Consider the following 23,703-nt stretch of genomic DNA (forward strand, 5'->3'; position numbering starts at 1 on the left):
ATGTGAGGGGTTTATCCAAAGTATATGCTATCATTATCCATTACTCCTGTTTTGTTTACTTTAATATTACTCATTATATTTGTACTTTTTCATAAGCATGTCAAGTTTTCTCTCACATGAAATTCGTACAGCAGCGTATTGGAGCTCCGCGATGTCTGTCCCACAGATATTGACTTTCGCTGAGACCTTCCATGCACAGAATACCAATACTGCTGGTATTTCAATTGGAGAGCAGCGCAAAGCCAAAGCCTATAACGGCACGCGGCATGCGCGCGGAACAATGCACTTCACTGCACATGAAAGGAAATCCAAAAAGTCAGCTCTCTATTGTCAACAACAACAAAGCAGTATTATAAGTCTAAAGCAAAGCAGATCGACGAGGTTGTACTCGATTAGTCTCCGAAAACGAGTTTTGATCAGGTGTAATGCTGGATTTATCATTATGACATTTTGTATCACCGACCCCCCCCCCCCCCCCCCTCAAAGCTCAGATTTATTATTTAGTTTGTATCTCTTTTTGTTTGTTTATATTTCCTGGCTAAAGTATGATGTCTGACGTATAGTAACGTCAATATAGCATAATAAACATTTTTGTATAGCAGTTTGATGTAACATAGATTTACATTCAAAAGTTTTACTTTTATAAGTATTGGACAGTAATATTCTTCTCATTTCGACTTTATCAGCCGCTCACTCTCTATAGCGTTCCCTATACTAAGGTATATGTGAGAGGAGATATAAATTATTTGAGAAGGAGGGGAGATAGAAAGTTATCTCCGATCCCCCCCCCCCCAGCTCTGATTGTTTTCTTTTGTGTACGTTTCTTTTTTTGTTTGATTATTTCTTTTCGCTAAAGTATAATGTCTGACGTATAACATCAGGGATATGTTATAATAATTAATCTCAAGGAAAGGATGATGCCGGCATGCAAGTAAATGGCGGAATAGTAGACAACATCATGAAAGATGAAGATGGAAAACAACGTAGAAAGAGAGATAGAGAGAGAGAGAGACAGCGAGAGGGAGAGAGAGAGAGAGAGAGAGAGAGAGAGAGAGAGGAGGGTGGGCGGGGGCAGAATAGATAGAAAGTTTGACGTAGTCTGTTCTGTATTTATTATTATGATATTTTTCTCACCGACTACCCCCCCCCCCCCCCCCCACAACCTCAGATTTTTTCTTTAGTTTTTCTCTTTTTTGTTTGTTTATATCTTTTGGCTAGAGCACAATGTCCGACGGATAATAGTACCGTCAATATAGCATAATAACAATTTGTTTATATCAGTTTGATGCAACAGAGATTTACATTCAAAGTTTTTATTTTGTATAAATATTGTACAGTAATATTCTTCTCATTTTGACATTATCAGCCGCTCGTTTTCTTTTTCGCTCCCTATAATAAATATAAGGTATAATAATGTACATCATCAGGGATAATTTTATGTTATAATAATTAATCTCAAAGAAGGAATGGTGCCGGCATACAAGCAAATGGCGGAACAACATTGGCAGATAGACAGAGAGACAGACGGAGAGAGAGGGAGAAAGTGGAGAGTTTGAGAGAGAGAGAGAGAGATAGAGAGAGGAAGAGAGAGAGAGAGAGAGAGAGAGAGACACACACATAAAGAGAGTGAAAAAGAGAAAAAAAAGAGATAGAAACAATCATTTCTCATCATCATCTTTTGACTGTTACATTTTAGCATATCATATATTCTTGTTCATTCCTTTATCTTGTATGATTGATATTATCTTTGAATGATTGCAAAAACAACAAGACCCCACTCCCCCCAAAACACAAAAAAAAAAAAAACCAGGGTTATACATGTAGGATCAACAATGCTGTAAGCCAGGTCATTGTCATTCAATTATACCCCCCTTACTTCCGCTCTTCTATTGTTGGGGTTTATAACCATGACAACAACCTTTACATCCGTCAACGTTCTTTGTTCCTCTTACGTAACTAAGTTGTGGGATCATGGGCCAAAGACAAAGATAAAGCTCTTTTCACATATTCTATATAGGTCCCAAATACTTGCAGACATTTCTGTGTCATTTGTATTTGTACGTACTTTGTCAATTCATACTTACAAACTATAATTGTCAAAATTTGCCAATATATTCATACATATTGATATTATATAGCGCCTTTACATAAAAGATGATCAAAGCGCTTTACATTAGTAAATAAAACAGAATAATTATTTTGCTCTCTAGGCAATACTTCCGAACTATTTCGTTTCCCCTAAATCATCTTCCGCTCTAGAATCCCATCTTGTTTATATTTATTTATTGTGTATGTGTCCTTGTCTCCCTCTCCATTATTCTTCTGTTTTTGAAAGAGAAAGTTTCATTCTTTCTCTTCTTTTCTCTTATAATGTTATCCACCTACTTCTAGATGACCCTTTTGTGGTAAAGTATAATGTCTGATGTATATTATTTCCGTCGATATAATGAACGTTTCATTTTATTTTGATGCAACAGAGACTTACATTCAAAATCAAAACTTTTACTTTCTATAATTTGTGTACAGTGATATTCATTTTGACATTATCAGCCGCTCGTTCTCTATTTTTTTTCCCTAGTATTTAAGATGTATGTTTTCATCATCATGGATATGTTATCATAATTTATCTCAAAGAAGGAATGATGCCGGCATACAAGCAAATGGCGGAACAACATTGACAGATAGAGAGAGAGAGAGATAGAACGTTGGACGTAGTCTGTCTGTACTGTATTTATTATTATACTAGTTGTCTATCTGATCAACCCCCCCCCCCCCCCCCATTTAGAATGTTTCTTTAGTTCTTTAAAACAAATTAAAAAAATTAAACAAAATTCGCTAAAGTATAATGTCCGACCAAGGAGTTATTTCCTTCGTCCGACGTATATTAGTTCTGTCAAAAAAGATTGTGTCATATTATTTTTTGCATAAGAGATGTTTTTATATCCAAACTCTTACTTTTAACAATTCTTAGTTATATGTCGAAACGTGCTTTCGGAAATCGTGGAACAGAAAACAGTATGAGAAAGATAAAGTATAATGAACGGTTTTTTATAGAGTGAGAGAGAGAGAGAGAAAGTTGGGCGCATCGTTATATAGTCTGTACTGTATTTATTAGTATGCTATTTGGCTCTCCTTCACCTCACCTCCCCCTCCCCCCCCCCCCCCGTTCTGGATTGTTCTTGAGTTTCATTTGATCATGTTTACATATTTTCGCTACATTATATTGTCAGACGTAAATCATAACAGTCAATTTTGGCTGATAAACTATTTCAATTAAATTTGATGCAACAGAAACTTACATTGAAATAGTTTACTTTTTATATACTGTGTATTTTCTCATAAAATCGAGTATCAAAATAAAAAAAGAGTATGGGAAGAAGAAAAAGAAGAAGAAGAAGGAGGAGGGATAAGAGTGACAAGGAAAAAAATAGATACGGAGGAGAAAAAAGAAGAACAAAATAAGTAGGTAGAAGAGGAAAAAAAGATAACGAAGAAAAAGAACCTACAGTACGGAAGAGCTGAAAGAACTTAGAGCATGGCAGATTGCCAAATGATCTGCGCATGCGCTAAGTTCCTGCTCGTCGAAGCGACTGGCCAGGCTTTAGGTCGCTTCAACGCACACGCATTGTTCCGCGCGCTGAACAGTCGCACGGTATTGTACGGCAGCGAAGGAGTCGAGTTTTCGATTTTTAATCTCGTTTGTGGGGTGGCTATCAGGCTAAATAATTTCGGAAGGAACGGGTTAAATGACTGTAATGATTCAGCTCTGTAAATGTGTTTTTTCCAGCTGATTCACAGCTCAAAATCATAGAGAATTTTACTAGAAAAACTGTATGAAGAAACCGCTGCTGGTTTTCTTCCGTAATGTCTCGTTACGCATTACAACAAAATTTGTGTAGATCTAGGCCTATGCAATTTTACATGGAGATTCAGCGCGTGCGCAGCGACCAAAAAAATGCACACAATGAATAGAAAGTGGCTGAAATCTGCTTGACTGGCAAGTTTGACTGTAGACTCATGATTTGATTTTCAACAATTTTTTTTCTAACATCAGTAAAAGTTGAAAAGATTGTATTTTACTGCTATTTACTTTAGGTGTCATCGGTTGTCACTAAAGTACCAATTTTATACAGTGGTGTTTGAAATGTTGAGAATCAAACTTTTTTTTTTGCCGATAAATTTTGCCGATATCGATCCAAGGTACAAGGGAGTTGCTTTGATCTTCCGATCAATACCCCCAACTTACAGGGTTAGGTTTAGGGACGGTTGACAAATGCAAAAATAGCTTGTGATCGCGTTTTCTCAAAAACAAATTAATGGATTATTGCCAAACTTGGGTCATGTATGTATCTTGTAAAGCCAATGGGCGGATTAGATTTTGGGGTTACGAGGTCAAAGTTCAAAGGTCACAGGGCTCATTATGTACCGGTATGCAAAAATAGCTTGTGATCACATCGTTTTCTTGATAATCAGACAGGCGATATGCTTGTAAAAGTCATGGGATTCCTGACTGACCTAAAAGTTTATAATTATGGTTGCAGCATGAGCTAAATCCAAGATTTTTTTTCTGAGTCTGAGGCAATGTTATTGAGTCACTTTAAAGGTACTATGTCCCTTTTGCAGCCAACCTCAAATTCTGTAGAACTTTGCAGGAATTATGAGTATGTCATGTATGTCCTATCTGTGAAATTTAAACGTTAGCAGTGTCCTCATATTCAAATTATGCAAGGAAACCCGTTTACTTGCTAGACTTCACTGTCAGACACTATTGAGTGACTGACTGGCTTTTTAACATACATGTACATGAAAAGAGTTGTAAAGGGTACATGAGCATTTGTCTACATCAATAACCCATTTCTTGTGATGGCCAGGATTAAACTGATTGAATCTTTGCGCAGCATAAAACGTATGACCATTCGGTACAATTGTCTGAAAATGAAGACTATTACTTTTGGGCTCTTTAGCCCTAAAGTCGATTTGACAACTAATAGTCATTATTTTCCCACTTGAAGACATTTTCAAGCCCCACCTTTTTTAGGGAAGTTCTACATTAGTATTATCTTTTAAATGCAGTTGGAATTTAACTTTTTCATTTTTTTGGTCTGCAAATGGGACATAGTACCTTTAAGATGTAAGCTTAATATGTCACTTTTGTCAAGAAACATAAATCGGGACAAAATAATTATCACATACTTAAAAAAGTTATAAAACTTGGTTTCTAAGAATAAGAATATTTTAGTTGTTAATATTAAGCAAATTAACCCTGCTTCTGTTGATTTTTAACTAGTGGCGTGCAGCAGTGAATTGTGATACAGTCCAACACAGGTTTGGTTCCATGCACATGAGTGAATGTCCCTAGGGCAGAAGAAGAGCTATGTCTCAGGAACCAAAATCATTCTTTAATCTGACTGTAATGATTCATGGAGTGTCTCTATTTTTCCTTGTGTTTTGTATCTTGTTTCACTTTAGATGATGGCACAGTATATAGCAGGATTGTGTCACAGAGGGGGTTTCCCTTTCAGCAGAGTGCTTCACTGTAGTCTCCTTTCAAGGATAAACCCTCACGTATCATCAGCGTCTCATAGGTCGTTTGTGATGCATCCGTGTGTAGGCACACTCACTCAAACAAATCTCTCAGTCTGGAAGAAAGCAAGGACTACATCATGTACAAATCAATCATTGGAGTCTAATGAGAAACTTCATTTGATCCACCATAGAATATTTCACACATCACAGAGTAGACCAGCTGTTCCTGTTGCTGTTTGGCTGGCTGCCAAAACATTAGCCAAGACTGCTGCAATAATCACTGGAAGGTACAGTACAATCTTCATTGTCCAAACAAAATTAATCTTAGGAAAATAAGTACACTATTTTGTGTGTGTATATTAGGGATGCAATGAAGGATTCACTCTGTGGTTGAATACACCAATATTATTTTTGATTGTGGGCATGCTATATGTAGTTGTGGATTGGATATAATCTGATTTGAATTGATAGTAATAATATGGTGTTATATCCCCAGCATAGTTTCATTATAAGGGATGTAGTCTGTGTCTTCTTTACATAATTACTTTCGATACATCAATAAACATGAGCCTTAAAGACAACTCTGTATACAAATAAAAAACTTTATTATCATATAACTTCTAAATCTAGGAATATTGCCTTTAATCTGAAACCTCTTATCACTGTGTTCTTCTTGAAGGACTTTGAGGAATCGATGGAGAGACCATCCCAAGCACAAGCACAAAACAACAAGTGAAAGATTACATGATAACAGAGGCAAGATCATCGCTGGTATACTGGGAATGCTTGGCTTTGGAATTGGTTATTACTACTATCATATAGAATACACACCATTGACCAACAGACCTAGGTTCATTCTCTTCAACAAAACTCAGTTTGAGAAGATAGTAGAAGAGGAATACAAAATGGTATGTCAATTTGTTTGTCTCTTTTATAATGAATAGGCCTATTACTTTTAGCATTTATTCTGTCAATAATGATGTTTTAAAACAGTTACTGATGTGGTCATTGGATTCAAATGAACATCCAGTACTTTTTAAAAATCATTTTATATACAGTTTAGAGTTGTGGAGTAGGCTGAAATTTGGAAACGGTTTTGTGTCTTTTATTCTTTTAAGCTTTATGATTTCATATAACTGAGAAAAATTCATGGCAAATTGACGTAGATAAAAAACTTGAAACAACTATGGTAACCTTTTTTTTAAAAGCTTTATGATTTTATATTAAGACATAAAATAGTTTAACTTTGTACAACAAATCATAAGATCTATGTTTTGATTGATTATTCCATCCTATTCTTCTAGCATTGTGAGACATATAAGGATAGCTTTGTACCGACGGACCATAAGATCTATGGTATAATCTCAGGGATTGTAATGCAGCTGATCAAAGCTAACCAGGACGTGTCTCAGATACGCAACCAGACCTGGACCATTCACGTAGTGGACCAAAACATCAAGAATGCCTTTGTTCTTCCAGTGAGTATTTGGGTTTACCGGTAGTTTGAAGTTGCTCATGCGTGGGTATATAGAGGGCAGCACACGGATGTACGCACGCATGGGAGCGTAATACCCTTTGGCTCAGTGTTATATAGTGATCGCCAAGTTGCCTACTTCACGAACGACTATATACCCTCGCATGAACATCTTTAATGGTTTGTTTACCTGACTTTGAAGAAAGCATGTGTGCGCTTGTACATATAAATAAGCATTCAGGGGACTGGACAATTTTTCCTTCTCTCTGAGAGACTTGGTAACATGGAAATTTAGGCACAGCTGTCTCAATGCCTATTCATATATGCAAGGCTTTACATAGGACTATATATACATGTATATGGAATTCTAAACGTGAAAAAGTAAAACGGAATGTTTGTATCAAGTCAGAAAGAGAAGGGGGGCTTGGTATGGTTGATTTGATTTTGAAAGCTAATTCACTTAGATTATCTTGGATATATAAGTTTTTTAATGCAGATGATGCAATGTGGAAGACATTATTTTCATTTTGGACTGAAAGAGTTGGCGGGATGCCGTTATGTTTACAGTATAATTGTCATATTAAACACATGAAAATGATATGTAAAAAAGGAAATTTACCAATGTTTTATATGGATTTGCTTTGCACATGGTCAGAAATTCGATATGTAAATAAATTTGAAGTAAAAGATATTCCCAATGAAATACTGTGGAATAATAGTAATATTGTAATTGATAATAAACCTCTGTAATTCCTGTCGTGGATAAAAAAAAGGAATTTGTCTAATCAAACATGTTATAAATCAAGGTACATGGATAGATAACTCTCTATTCAATAACCATTTTGATGTAAAGAATCTGTTGTTTTTATTTAAAATGTCAAAATTTAAAAAAAGCATTCCCAAAATATTGGTCACAAAATTTACGTTTAAACAAAGCTCCAAGTCTCAATGAAACAATGTACATTGAGACAACTTTAGATGTTATAAACGTTGAATTTACTACGGCGAAAAGTTATTATAATTTAATGCTAGAAAGGAAAAAAGAGAAAATTGGTTTCCATTTTTGGCAAAATATTTTAGGCCTACCAGAAACATTTGTTTGGAAAGATGTATTTCAGTTCAAATTTAATAACATAAGAGACAATAAGATCAAACAATATAATTTTAAATTAATTCATAGAATATTGCCATCTAAAGACAATCTCTTTATATGGAAAATCGTACAGTCTAACGAATGTGAAATTTGTCGTGAAAAAGAAACTATTGAACATTTTATATTTCGTTGCAAGAAATTAAGAGTTTTCTGGAAAATTATCTCAAGAATTATATATTTCATTTTTAAAATAGAAATTGAAATTGATATGAAAATGTTATTGATTTGATATAAAATAAATAACAGAAAATATACTTTACTTAATTTTTGGATAAATTATGCTCAACTAGTTATATACAAAGACTACGTAAAGCGGAACTTTGGAGAAGTACCAACCAATCCAAAGAGGTTAATAAATAATTTTATTTCGTCATTAAAATGTTATTTTAAATACAAAGAAAATATAAAATACTTCGATATTGAGGAAGTTAAGAAAGTATTAGAAATGTTAAAATGATCATTTTAAGATATTATGTTGATCTTGTATATAATTCATGTTTCATTTTACTTGTTTTGTAAATAATATATATGCATTTTGAAATGGAACAATAAAGTCCCTCTGAAGAGGTAAAGAGAAAAAACAAAACATGGAAATTGCCTTAAAAAGAGAATCGATTTGGTTTTGAACCTGGGGCCTCCCGATTTATTAGACCACTGCTCTACCACTAGCTACCAAGCCATTCGCTCACAGTGCATTACAAGTTTAACTTGCTTGAAATAGAGGGAAATTGGACCCCAATCTCTTACAAGCCAACTGACTTGATTTACCCTTAGTACCTGTCTTATGTTGTAAGTACATGAATGGTTGTCATGAGTTCAAGTCCTTCTCAAGAATAAGCTGACTGATAATTGTACTATTTGTTGGAAATTTAAAGGAGAGGTTTTTTTTCTTCATATTAGTAGAATGCAAACATTATCAAGTGTGTTTCCTTTCAAGATGTTTCGTGCCTAATTATTAAATGGGACAAAGATTAAGATTATTTGAGTCTTGATAGTTTATTGTTCATAAAGCTTACAGCATGGACAGGGTCAGGCATACCCCTACCCAAGATAATACTTGCTCTTAAATTTTGAGCTTTTATGTAGAAATTAAGTGATCCATCAGTTTCGTATTTTACAAACAATCATCAGCTTGCATTGTTGCAAATTGAATCATCAATTATCCATCCTTGATTTGTCAATTTATGAATTATAAACATGTTCTTCAATTTTTATTTCCACAGAATGGTCACATATTTGTGTTTACTGGGATCCTACAAGCCACAGATAACATAGAGCAACTAGGAACAGTCTTAGCTCATGAAATGGCACATGTCGTCCTCAATCATTCAGTAAGCTACAATAGTTATCATTGGCTTGGAGTCTGTACCACAGTTGTCTTCTTGAATGATCTGTTTCTGACTCCTTGTGGCTGTCTCTCACACTTTCTCTCTCTTAGACTTTCATCTTTACATCATGTATGTATACCTCCACCCTAGCTCACTCACTATCTGCACTGGGAACGTTTTGTGGAAAATCTTAACCAGCCTTTTGTTGATAAGTGTAATTTAATCGTACAGATTCCTTTATTCTTCAATTTATTAATTCATTATTTTGTAAATGACAAGTAAAATAATTTTAAAAAGTTTATGACAAATTATTGAATCATATTTAGTAATCAGTGAAATTATTCTATTTTGATATTTCAGGCAGAGATGGCAAGTTTCTTTGAATTCTTTGATCTATTCATGATTGTTGTCTTGACTGTTCTATGGGCGTTCCTTCCCAACGACGGGGTTGCTTTAGTTGCGACATGGTTCAAGCAGAAGGTTGTAGAGGTAAGGAGAGATTTAATAGTAAAAATAATAATAGTACATTGCTAAGTAAACGCATCATATCAACATGATCTCTATCAATGTTAGAACAGCACTTTATTAATGTCACAAAAAGTTAGATTACACATTTAAAAGAATTGTGTATTCAGCTCAGATTTGAATTGAACCAACTGAGTGATATTTCTTAAAGTTTGTGGCAGTTTATTCTAAATGTTGCCGTCTTTTGAAATGCACCATCCCCATTTATACCATGATTGCAAATGTAGGTACAGTGAAAACTGCTTTAGGGACCACCTGTCTATAAAAACCACCTGCTATAAAAAAAAAAAATTCCCATCTTGAGTCCAGGTCCAAGCGATGGCGCTGGACTTCCTGGCCGCGTATAGCAGCTGTTGCCACTCGCCTGTCAGGTCCTCGTTGATGAAGATCGACGTCCCTTTCAGCTTAGACCTTGCCTCGTACACCTTCTGTCTCATGTTGTAGGTAGAAAACTTCACAATGACGCTCTTCTCCTTTGTGCTGCCGTTGTGGTTCTGGTTCCTCGGCGTGATCCGATGGCTGCGGTCGATGTCGCCAGGAGAAAGCTTGATGTTGAGACGGTCTCAAGCTAAGTCACACACCAGCTTGTCAGTGTTTTCTCCCTGGGTCTCCTTGATGCTATAGAACCTCAGGCAATTTCGTCGGCTGTATTGCTCATGCTCATCCAGTTTTTCATGTAGTCTGTTGATTTTCCCCTCGAGTTTGTCGATTTTCCTTTTCTCCAACTTTGTCTCTTCTTCTTTGGACTCCATGTCCATTTTCAGTGCAGCGTACACTTGTTTGGTAACTTTCCCGATGATAGCTTCTTTCACTGCAGCGACGAGGGCATTTAGGACTTCGGGGGAACATAATGCGGTTTTAATCTTGGATTCAATAGCTAGATCGAAGCTGTTGTCTCCCATCAATTGTTGCTGTTTCCATGGCTTCAGTTCGTTGACTTTGCCCCCTGTAACTTTAGGACCGAGTTACTGGGGCTCCGCTGTCATCGGAGTTTTTAGAAGCCGACATATTTCCATGAATGTTTCCGACAAAATTCTCTCATGTGAAGTTCCAAATGTAATTATACAGAATTAGCCGGTAAAACCCTGCCCCCCCCCCCCACTCAGTTTTATTTAGGGTACGCATATGCATGTTCCCTCCTTGTGTAAAGTCAATACGGGCCGGATTTTTGTGTACTACGAGCCGGACTTTGGTGCTTGAAAAGTACTCCTTTACCGGACATTTTGGTAACACGCATGATGGTATCCCTCCGTTCACGGAGTGGTGGGGGGGGGGGGGGGGGTTAAACGGTAAAAATAGCAAGGAATTTAAGAGCAAACCATATAGAGCTGTTGAACGCAGTATGTATATATAGGGATACATGTTTTATATTCTTCAAAGATATATACACCTGTACATGATTGTTTGCTTGTTTGCATTATGGTGTTTTTCTGTGTTAGCCAATGATAGACATGACTTCTGAAGTAAAGGATGATGTAGTGAACCTATGAATACTCATTTTAGATGTTTTATAAAGCCTTGTTCAGATATGAATGGTAAACTGCAGTATTTTAACTTCAGTTTTATTCAAGATTCAAGATTCAAGAATAGATTATTTTATTGGTCCATGCATGCAAACATTACATAGAAATTCTGCTTCCAATGGTTTTTTTTGACAGTGAAAATACAAAAGATTAAAAAAAAAAAAAAAATTAACAATAGAAAACAATGTACATAAATATGGATAAGTATTTAAAAATGTGCATGTGCCCCTCAATTTCATATTGTCTACAATTACCATGCATCATAAATTATAATGACATAATGTGTATAAAATATGCTTCACATTTCTGGATCTTATAACAAAGAGCTCAGTGAATACATGATGTTGGACCTTTGTTGCCCGTACATGTAGTTACAATTCATTTACGATACAATTTTTGTTAAAGAAGCGCCATGGTTTTCCATATAATAGAAAAATTAATGGGCCTAAAATTGACCCTTGCGAATACCTCCAGTGAGTGTCAATAATGTGGAGTTAAAGTATTAGGCATATTGTTTACAACATCCTCACCAACAGAAATAAAATATTCGTTAAAAAGTCGCAACACTTCTGATGGTTCCTCAATATTTTGTCCATCTTTTAAAAGAGTTGGACAGTCAATTTTCTTTTGTTGTTTTAAAATATTGTTTAATGTTTTTAACACGCCATGTTCCTTTCAAATCATTTCTTTTACCATCAAATTTCTTTCGATAATATTCACGTTTTGCACTCCTAATCGCATTATTTACAATTTTCCTTTGTTTCTTGTAAACATCTTCTCTGTAATGGTGGGATTCTTTATAAATTTGTGGTACAAAGCATTTTTTTACGACAAAGCTTTTTTAAAGAATGATCATACCATGGGTTACGTATTTCTTTTCGATTATCTATAGGTTTTTTTTTTGGAAAGCAATGATCAAAAACCTCAAAAAATATATTGTATAACTGGTTAACATCAGTAGTTGAATTTTTCAAAATGAATTCCCAGTTCACCATACTCAATTCAGTACAGAATAATATTATATTTTCTTCATTAATATGCCTCACACTTCGAGCAGACCTTACATTTTGGTTTGAATTCATAATAACATTAGAAATACAAAATATAGGCATGTGGTCACCTACAGGGTATGTAATAATTCCAGACAAATAATCATCGCATGTGCTGTTAACAAAAATATCATCCAACAAAGTTGAGGTTTTTATAGTGGTTCGAGTTGGCCTTAGATATTAAAGGAGAAAAAGAGTAGGAGTTCATAAATTGTACAAAATCATTAGGCTCCATCTCTTCTCCAACAAAATGATTTATATCAAAATCTCCCATTATATGTATAGCAAAGTTTGTGATCACTAATAATTGGTTCAGAATATTCCTTGAATGCAAGAACTGCCTGACCTGGTGGTCTGTAAATTACGCCAACTATGACACTCTTCCTGTTAAAAAAAAGCTCAACAAACATACCTTCTACTTCACTTACAAAGAATTTTAAGTCTTCACGTATTTTATATTTCAATGATTCATTTATAAATATACCAACTCCACCACCTGAGCAATCACTTTTACCTCTACCGACAAAATTATATCCATCCAATTTATGGATTGGCAAGAGTTTCTCATTTTCTTTTATCCATGTTTCTGTAATTCCTATTACTGAAAAAGAAGGTTTGACATTTAATAGACATGAATGTAATTTATCAATATTCTTTTTCAAACTTCTAACATTAGCATGCAATACTGAAACAAATATGAAGATTTGCACTGAGGTAAATTCTTCAATTCATAATAATCCGATTCAGCAGTCATATATGTGTCACTCATAAAGATATGAATATAGCAATATGTAATAAATACAATTACAATGTGATTCAAGTCACCTCTTTTTGTAAATATGCCTCATACTATCTTCTGAAGGAAATAGAATAAAAAACAGTGAAAAGGTTGCAACCTGTTAAACTGTGTTAAATCTATGGAAATTGGAAAAGTTTAGATAAATATACTGAACAGTTTTTAAAAATTAGACAAATTAGTACAACTGTACTTTCTTAATCTACAAATAGTTACTAAAGGGGAAAAGGGGTAAGTGGAATGGCGAAAGCCATCCGGAACAGATAAGCTACAGTTATACTGACATTGAACATATAAAGCACATTTAAAGTCAGAATATAGAATACAAATATATGGATCCCATGGAATTTATCATACATGCCATTAAAAGCTTCATAAACAAATGGAGTTTTATGGCTAATAATGAAGACATGGATGCATGCTAATACATATAATTTAATTCAAATTTCAATTATTTACATTACATTCAAAATATATACATGAATGTTTCCAAAAAAAATACATGAAAAGGAGTCAAATTAATTAAAAATTAATAACTAATAAACTACAAAAGAAGCTGGATCCCTTCGGTTAGCGTTGATGCGTGATGTGTTTCGGAGACCCAGCTGGAGATATGTACATGTAGAGCGAAGGACGTGGCAGTGTGGCTGGTCTTATCAAAATAAAAATGATAAATATATACATGTACATGTATGTACATAAAAACAATCAATTGGAAATAAAATAAGTGGCACATAAATTAAAATAATATATATAGATCAATTAATATTTACACCAGGAAACATAATATACATACACAAAATATATAAAAATCAAAACGCACCCGCCTCATAAGTCACCCCCTCCTCCTCAACATACCCTTCTTCTGCCCTCTTTTTAGCCCTTCTCTCTACTTCCCTTTTCCTTTTAGTTACCACCCTAGCCTTTAATTCTGCATTACACAATCTACTTTTATCTTTTTTACTTGCAACTGACAATGCGTGAGCTCCCATTTCTAGGTTCATTCGTACAAGTATTCTGTTGCGACCTTTCACAGCGCCACAATTGAATGCCAGAGCTGCCATGTTGGTAGCAAGGGCAACCATTCGTGGACCTCTCCACAGGTGTTTAGGGCACCGTTTCCAGATAAGAGAATGGAAACTCTCGTTCTGGTTTTGGGTGTAACCTGGGACACATCTCTCGATGAGATCTTTGTTACTAAGTCGCTCAAAGACAGGCTTGAGAAGTTCGAGGAACCGACCATCTAGATGGTGGTCCTCGTCACTCATTGTGCCTTTGTTTCTGTACTCACAAAACCCATTGTCTGGACAGTACTGGTGGCGAGCTTCATTATCATCACTTTTACATGAATGATAAAGAATAGCCAATACCCTCCGTTGCATATACTCTACAACCCTTACTCTTTTTTCTTCATCCCTTATCACATTACGATTTTGACACTCTTTAATTGTATTTCTATATTCCCTACTCATCATACCTACAGTCCCAGTATCTGAACTACCCCATAAATGACCGTTACCTTTCCTCATTAACTTCTTTTCACTTGCCGAATGATCCCCATCCTTACAAAACTTATCTAACGCATTAAACATTCTCTTCCCTACGTGCCCTATACAATCATATTTCTTAACTTCCCCTGCGTCCCCATACGTATTTTGAATCGAATTAAAAGTTGAAGAATCCCCATCAGAAATTATGTACTTATACCTTAACCTATGCTTTTCTACAGATCTCCCCCACAATATTTTAGCTGCTTTGGGTTCCATGCTACCACTACTCCCCACATGATTTCCCAAACAATTATGTTTATGATCGTCCCACCACTTTCTGTATTCCTCCCCCTCCCTATCCCAGCTTTTTCGCAACTGACATGCTTTACATATTTTAGAAAGAACTGCCCTATCAATAACCTCCCCAGTGTCCATACTCATTACTACCCCCACCCCATGATTAGATACATGACCCCTTCTGTGCCATGTTCCATCGTACGACACTGCCACGTCCAGCACGTCATCCGAATTCAGCTGCGGGTTGGCCTTCAGCACCACCTCCCGAACTCGCTCACCGGCTTCCTTCATCTGTGTCTCACAGACCTGCAGTGGGTTCGGAGAACAAAGAGAGGAGAACAAATTATTCATATCACAGTACACAAAAAGTACACAAGTCTGTCTATCAAATTTATTTCTTTGGATATTTTTTTCAATTTGAAGACCACCATGATATTGTACATGTACATACCTCATCCGTCTCCAGGTGCAGACGGTATGTGTGGTCCTGGTAGCTCTTGGAATTCACAGGAGGGGGCAGGTCCATGTATCCACAGAAGTCTGCTAGGGCTTCCCTGGCAAGGCCCACTTCACATGCTGCCAAAACAGATCTTTTGTTAACTTCTGCGGATTGACCTGCCCCCTCTGCCACAGCATTGGGGGAAGATGTGAAGCGATGCTCCATCTTGCATCCGGTGCACTGAAGAAGAAGAGAGCTACACAGGCCTCGACGTTTAGAGTGCTCTTCTAACAACTGAAGGTGTCCTGAATTTAAAGGGGAGAAATAAAACTTCATTAAACTTACAGATCACTTTACAATACACTAAATAATCTTGTAGATATCACGTTTTTATATGATACATCATGTACATGTAATTTCATTCTCTCAGTAACGACATGCCACCGTAAAAACTGCAACTGAAAGATTTTGAAACAAATAATCACGTCCCAGGGCGCGACAAACCCGCTTGCCCGACGTCCCGGGGCAACCAAATTGAGCCGTCGGGCAAGTAAATCAAATTATCACTTGCCCGATTCGGGCAAGTGATACTTTTACAGTAATTTCCTAGTGTCCAAGAACTCTACCATTCACCCGTCAACTTCTTACCCGTCGTCAAAATCCAGAAGCAAAAAAGCGATCGTTCCGATTTCAAAAAAACTTCACAGACAGCTAGCCAGCTCAGCTAGCTCAGCGCGCATGCAACAGTGACACTTCAAGCCATGAATGCCGCTCCGCCTCCACGCACGGCCGGCCGTGAGCTAGCTAGAGACAGCTAGCGCGATCGTACCAGCTGCGAGCTTATTCGCGCTCTCTCTCTCTAGCTCTGCAGGCCGCACCGACAGGCCTTTGCTATTCTCTGATTGCCGATTGGTTGAATCACGCCAAATATGACGTCATTATTCTAGGGAAATGAACACGTGCGAATCGGAATGGAATAAACAACAGGGATTTTCTAGTAAGTACAAAAAGTCAAATGTTTGATATTTATTCATGATGACTGTTAATGATTGTGAACATATTATTTAAAACTCGCGGCTCATATAAATCAGATGAATGTTTTTGTCTCGTTTTCAATTTATTACTGCGGTCTCAAGATCCGACCGAGCGAGTCATTTTGATAATAGTATCGAGACCCCCAGAATATAAGCCGTTGTTGTTTTGTTTTCATGGTTTTAGCGACGTTGTTTAGTCTAGTTTTCGCATACTTATCCGAGATTTATCGTAAAATATCTTCAATATTATTATTTAGTAAGAATTTACAAATTTTGGCATGATATTTATAGCAGTGAATGATGAAATAAAAATGTCCGTACTTTATTTAAAATAGTTGATTACCCATTATTTACATGACGTTTCTTGATGGAAGAGTTGACCCAAATTATTAACAGCTGAAAATTAGCCTACGTTTCCAAATGACAGCGGCTTGCACAGACACACACGTGCGTTGATCAGCTGTTTTTTCTCGAACCTGCTTGAACCATTCTACCTTGCCGAGATTCATGTGAATCTGATTATTTATGGAGAATCAATAAAATGCGTTTTTTAAACCTTCAACCATCCTTTGTTGACCATTTTCTTTGACATATTAGGTTATTATTCAGTACAGTTACACTGTACATGTATGTGCATTAATTTGCTATCTAAAACACTAACTTATCATTACGAGATAATAAATGCTTTAACCTCGAGTCCTTTTTCGCTTTAAAGTTTTGGGCAAGTGGAAATATTGTTTGGGCAAGTAAATTGAAAACCCACTTGCCCGACAGGGCAAGTGGTGAAAAAAATTCTTGTAGCACCCTGCGTCCACACACAATATACATATCACACCACATTTCTTATTGGCAATAAACTTATAAAGCTACTGTCATTTGTATAACACCATATACTGGTAGGCATAGATCCAAATCATCCAACTGATTCCATAGTCATAGAATGTAATCATGCATGATGCACGATTCCATGAATGATGATGAATGCACAGAAAATCGCCTGTGTTTATAATTGAAAAAGCAATCAACCTACAGGGTAATAGTAAAGTCAACATGGCGCTAGTTCAGAAGTCTATCCAAAATTTGACCTGTACTCAGGCGTGGAGATGCCCTACTAAAACATACCCAAAATGAAGTAAATATTCATCAAATGTCCAAATAAAGGTCATGATTTAAAAGTCGATATGTTTGTTACCTGTCAATTTTCTTAACTTTTTTTGAGTATTTTTCCTAAAAACAAAGACTTTTAATATGCACTTGCTCACAGGATTCACGGGCAAACTGCAGCACAATACAATTGCATACCGTCCCGACGGTCGGGTGCGACTGTAATCTTAGTTTACATACATGTACGGTCGCTAACTGAACATGCATGTCATGCAGTCAACACTTTCACATGCATGACTAATAAATATTCTAAAGCAAGTAATAAAGCTTACCTCCTTGACAAAAATGGTCTTTGAAAACTTCCAGGGCTGCATTCAACTGGAGAACATGAATTACGAGATGACCCACCATGCTCCCACTCAAAACCCTATGAGTGGGACTGTAATGGATCAGCTTCCTCTTTGAAGCAGTGTCTTCTGACAGCTTGGCAGCTGCTTGAATGTTCAATTTCTTCAAGTCATGTCTTGAAACTCCTCTAAAAACCTTCTTCTTACTCACATAGCCCTTCTTAGCACGACCCATGATGAATAAAATGGTAAATGACGAAGTAATTGCAGAATAAATGGCAATGAATTTTAGTAATAGCAGCTAGCAAATGTGTTTACAGAAGAGATGCATTTCTCAGACCTACCACTAGATGGCAGTATACATATCAAATGAAAGAGCCTTTTCTGCTCTTCAACTTGGTGCCAAGACGGTGAAATAGGTGAAAAAATAAGTAATTTATGAAATTTGTAATGAAATCTTTGATGTCTTTGTTTTAGAGTGACCTCAAGGTCATAACATTGATAATGAATGCGTTGATTAATAATCAATTTTAACCAACTTCTAGACTGATTTCCTCTCTGAAATTTCAGTGTTAGTTTTTTAAGAAAGTGCACCTTGCATTGGACTAAAAAAAATAATATTGGTTGGGTCAAATTTTGGTTGCATAATAAGGGAGATGCATGCACCTAACCGTAACGTTTCATATACGACAGTGATACCTCAAGAGAGTCAGTCAGTCTGAAGTTGGTCTGGACTCTGGAGTCAGTTTGGCAGCCAGACTAGATGCGGTATTAACGCCACTGTGGCTCTGAACAGGCAATATTGCAGTTCAATGGGGTCGGACGCCCATATATCCTGGGCAGGCTGTGAGTGTCGTACCCTGGCTTACTAGAATCACATCATGATGAGTGGATATTCTCTTTCATTTTCAGTTGTTACTCCACATGCCGTACAGTAGAAGTCTTGAGACCGAGGCCGTACGTGTAATGAGTTGATATTCTCTTTCATTTTCAGTTGTTACTCCACATGCCGTACAGTAGAAGTCTTGAGACAGAGGCCGATGAGGTGGGCTTAATGCTAGCTGCCAAGGTAAGGAAATATACTCCCTATTAGTCATGACTGGTTCATATTGAATCTCTCACATTTTTCAAATGTCAGACTTAAGGGCCTGAATTCACAAATGAGGTTTGTCGACAAATCTAGGTTTATGTGCGTCATATGACGCATTTCAATCCAAGGTCGAGTAGAAACGCGTCACATGACGCACATAAACCTAGGTTTGTCGACAAACCTCTTTTGTGAATTCGGGCCAAGGAGTGTAGTAAGGATCTGAAGTCAATGGAAACAGTGATTAAAAATATGTTGATATTAGTCTCTCTCTCTCTCTTTCTCTCTCTCTCTCTTTCTCCCCCATCTATCTTCCGTAGAATAGATGGTGTATTTTAATTGAAAACAAAATCATATTTCTTATAAGAGATCCCTTTAATAACTAATGACTTTTGTCAACAGTCATGTGCACCTACGTGTGGATGTTTTCCTTTTCTGAATTACTGTCTATATCTATCCACTATATATCCTTACTCAACTTTATTTAATTGTTCAACTAAATGTAAATGTAGTGTAAAACACTTTTCAAAATGTTGAAATAGTAGATTTTGAAGTGAAATAATATTTCTCATTTTTCAGAGCTGTATTGATGTACGAGAATGCAAAGCATTCTGGGAAGCCATGGATGTAGCCCAGATATCAACTGGAGAGCCGGAACCCCTAGAGTTCCTTAGTACACACCCCTCCCATCAGAGAAGAGCTGATTATATAGAATCGTTATTACCCAAGGTAAGTCAGTTTTTACTTTAGAACCCAAAATTTCCTAAAGTAAGTTAATATTTACCATATATAACCCAATACTTTCCATATATAACCCAATACTTTCGAGAGTGAGTTAGTATTTACTATAGAACCTCATACTTCTCAAGTTAAGTCAGTATTTACTTTATACCCACATACTCCTGGAGTTAAGTCATTATTTACTTTATACCCACATACTCCTGGAGTTAAGTGAGTATTTACTTTATACCCACTGTTACAATAAGCTAATTTTCTTGGTCATGGGTTAACCAAAAAAAATGTTCCACATAGAACATTTTATAAACTAGTCAAAACATAAAATGTATTATATTTTGATTTCTTCATAAATGTATATCCTATAGTTTTGAAAAGTTGACCAGTTAACCAGTCAGAGTACAAATTGAGAGGTTGCAAAATGGCGTCCCTAAAGTTTTCCTATAAGTCCCATCATTTTGAGAGGGGCAATCACAGCCAGTCAGTGCAGACTCTTGTAAACAAAATTAACAGTGGGGCAATATCAATCAGTCATTTCAAATTCTGTATATAATTTACTACCTAGTATTCTTGAAAAGACCTATCAAATTTTAAATTATACTTGTACACATTATATTTAATTCCATTTTTCCTGATCTCATGTTGTTATTTTATACTTGCATTTTTTTTACCTGCACTGTGAAAGCATGTACAAACCAGTCTGTGACTGCAATTCATGTCTTTAATAAACCTTGATTGAATTGAAATGAATTTGAGACCTGCGCTTTCCAAGTTCCCCTGTTTCCGTATGATGTCTTTCAATGATTGCATAATTGTTGTTATCGTTGAATGTTACTACAGGCCATCCAGGTTAGACAGTACTGCAACTGCCCTGAGCTACCTCACAGAATCCCTTCTCAAAGAGCTGTCATCACAAAGTCTATTCCTGCTGTTTCTGCAGCCTGAAGTGTGTTTGTGTGTGGAGAGGTCACTCCCAGGATATTGTACACATTTTAAGGAGCAAATATGATGGAACTGACTCGAAGAGATGTTTCAATATGATTGTCCGCCCTGGCTGTTAGTAATTCAGTGTCAGTGTTGTGAAGGGCTGAGTTTGAGTCACAGCATCGTAAGGAGCGAGGCCCAGGCCAGGTCCTGAGTACCCAGCCTTGAGGCCAAGTCTAGCCTCAGGTCCTCTAAAACTGGAAACTGTTTCATTTAAAAACTCCCTGCATATGAGATACTTTGCTTTGTAGACACCAAATTTGGAGAACTGAAGATAAAATTGTCAGCTACCATTACTGGAGGCCATCAGGTATGCTACATAATAGTTAATTTATTCTCACTGTAGTTCAGGGATGGCCATGCACCTGTCTGATTACATAAGACATTGAATCATCTTTATTTTACTCTCGGATGGCCCTCGACTTTGGTGGACAAAGTGCTACAGTGCTGCTTGAAACCATGCAAATCGAATTGATCTATAACATATATACAAATGTGTCTGATAGGGCTTACTAAAACAAACAAAAACAGAATATAAAAGGATGCTATGTCTGGCTTTATTACTTGAGGCTTTTAGATAAAAATGCCTTACAACTAATAATCCTTTAAAAAACATTCTTCTTGTGCTGAGAAGTTTGGATGGACCAATTTAGTTTTAAAAGCCAAGACAGTACTACACCTTTTGGCTTCATTCATTGCCTTGAGTCTTCTTAGGGCTCTTTTAGGAACACATTTTCATAATAAAAAGAAATGGGAATGATGTCAAAGTGCTAGAGAAATATCATGATTTTTAAAAAATTTAACAAATTACGAGGAAAAAAGGAAAACCTTCTTGATAAAATACCTTCAGAAGTAGAGACTATTCACCTATGTTGCCAAACTCTTTCATACTTTTAACAGAGGGGGAATAACAGGATATCAATTCCATCCTCAAGGAGACGCAGATACAAATCTGGTATTATGGAGGGTTTTTGGTAGAGTGGTGTCACAAGATTTGGAAGTATGAGGATCATTGTTTTAAGTCATTGAACTGCATTTTTGTTATTTAAGAAAAAAAATAATTTGTTGTTATATTGTTTAACACATATAACTAATTATTTTTTGTTTAAAATATATGATTAATTATTGCTTGAAATATATAAGTATTTAAGTACTTGAGATGATGTCTACATCATTATCTCTTTTAATAATAATAATGAAATATCATGTGTAAAATGCCAAATTCACTTGAAATCAAATCGATTGCTCAGGGTGCAGAAGATGAAATTACATAAAAAGCACCTTATGTATGCCTATTGAATGGCAACTGACTGGAGTGCAACATCGAAAGTGGAGAATGTGCTTTCAAGGTAAGGATTTAAACTGAAATTAATTCCACTGTATGGATTTTAAAAAGAGGTATATGTCAGACAAAGAATTCAAAATGAATGCATTCAAATGTTGATGTCATCATTTAAATGACATAGTTTTTTTAATATTTAATCTGTATTATATTTTTTAGTGGAGAATTCTGTATGGTTTGCTGCTTAAAGTAATCCTATAACTGACAAATGTCATTCTGTGTGCAAATTGAGATCCTCTCTTTCTTTACATTTTTTTTTCATTGGGAGATATATTCTTGTGAATTTTTTAAAGAAATCTTAAAGACATGTTTTAATTGTGATCATGTAACCTTTATATTATGCAAATGTAATAGAAACTTTCTATTGTGAGTTTTATGACATCACATGCAGCTCTGATTTCTCAGTTGTGAAATTTTATTTTATTTCTTTATGTATTAGAAAAATATCTTTGTTTTGGCCAGATAGACTGATATACATATCATGTACATGTATGTAAGAGAGAGAGAGAGAGAGAGAGAGAGAGTCACAGAGAGAGAGAGAGAGAAGAAAAAAACAATAACAATTGAAACAGGAAAATTCATGTGCAAAGGATTTTACATTTTGATTTATGCAGGTAATTGATTAATGAGATTTTAGATTGTACATGCTTGAATATATTTTTGTAATATTGATGATAAGAATTTAAATTTATATAGCCCATTAAGTGGGTACTTCAATATGCTTTGCAATGTGTAGGTATGATAAAAACAGTAAACATTGATATACACATTTAATTCTACCAGTTCACCACGTGTCACCATGTTTAGCTTTGGAGAACATTACTTTTAATGAAGGTAAACATTACAAAGAATTGTGTTAGCCAAACTAGGTTATACAATCATTAATGGGAGGTCATTGAACAATACGATAATGGCAGAACGGAAGGATAGCCTAGATTCCAAAACCACAGCTTCATTAAAAAATAAATACAGATTTTGAAATGTTAATAGGTGACTCATGACAGTTATATGTAAATGATTGTTTCACTACCACTATTTTTTAAATATTTATGAAGCAATAGTGTTAATGTACAAGTGCCTGTTGAAGAATACAAGATTATGTGATTAATTAAATTCATGTGATACTCATGATCAGAGTCTGAACCTTTGTTTCTTCTGAGTGCTGTGAATATATGAAGACATTTTGAATTTTACTGTGAAAATTAGACAATTTATTACTTTAAAAAAAAGTGCAACATCTATCAGATATTGGTTTGAAAGTGAAACCTAAGGATAATGGAACCAAGACTTTATGGGTCGTGATGATAGTATTATTTCTGTGAAATTCCTCTTGTAGTTTTGACTTAAGTGTTTATTTTCCTTATCTAAAGCAAAGCTTTACCTCATAGACATTGACAATTCATATTGAATATGTTATAGTGATGTTTATTCAGGGATGTGTGTTTTCCTACTTTCTAAGCCACTCCCTAG

General features: G+C 35.7%; 1 protein-coding gene across 1 annotated transcript; it reads left to right on the plus strand.

Moving 5' to 3' along the window:
- Window positions 1-5,469: 5,469 nt before the first annotated feature.
- Window positions 5,470-23,364, plus strand: LOC594646 (metalloendopeptidase OMA1, mitochondrial; the record flags this gene model as incomplete). Its single annotated transcript, XM_030989890.1, is given in 8 exon segments — window positions 5,470-5,813; window positions 6,206-6,434; window positions 6,831-7,004; window positions 9,377-9,484; window positions 9,842-9,970; window positions 19,080-19,154; window positions 19,752-19,901; window positions 20,748-23,364. Coding segments are annotated over 8 exon segments (1,314 nt in total). The 3' UTR covers window positions 20,853-23,364.
- Between the last annotated feature and the right edge of the window lie 339 nt (window positions 23,365-23,703).

The sequence above is a fragment of the Strongylocentrotus purpuratus genome, unplaced genomic scaffold (genome assembly GCF_000002235.5).
Source record: "Strongylocentrotus purpuratus isolate Spur 01 unplaced genomic scaffold, Spur_5.0 spur5_contig_843, whole genome shotgun sequence".
NCBI lineage: Eukaryota > Metazoa > Echinodermata > Echinoidea > Camarodonta > Strongylocentrotidae > Strongylocentrotus > Strongylocentrotus purpuratus.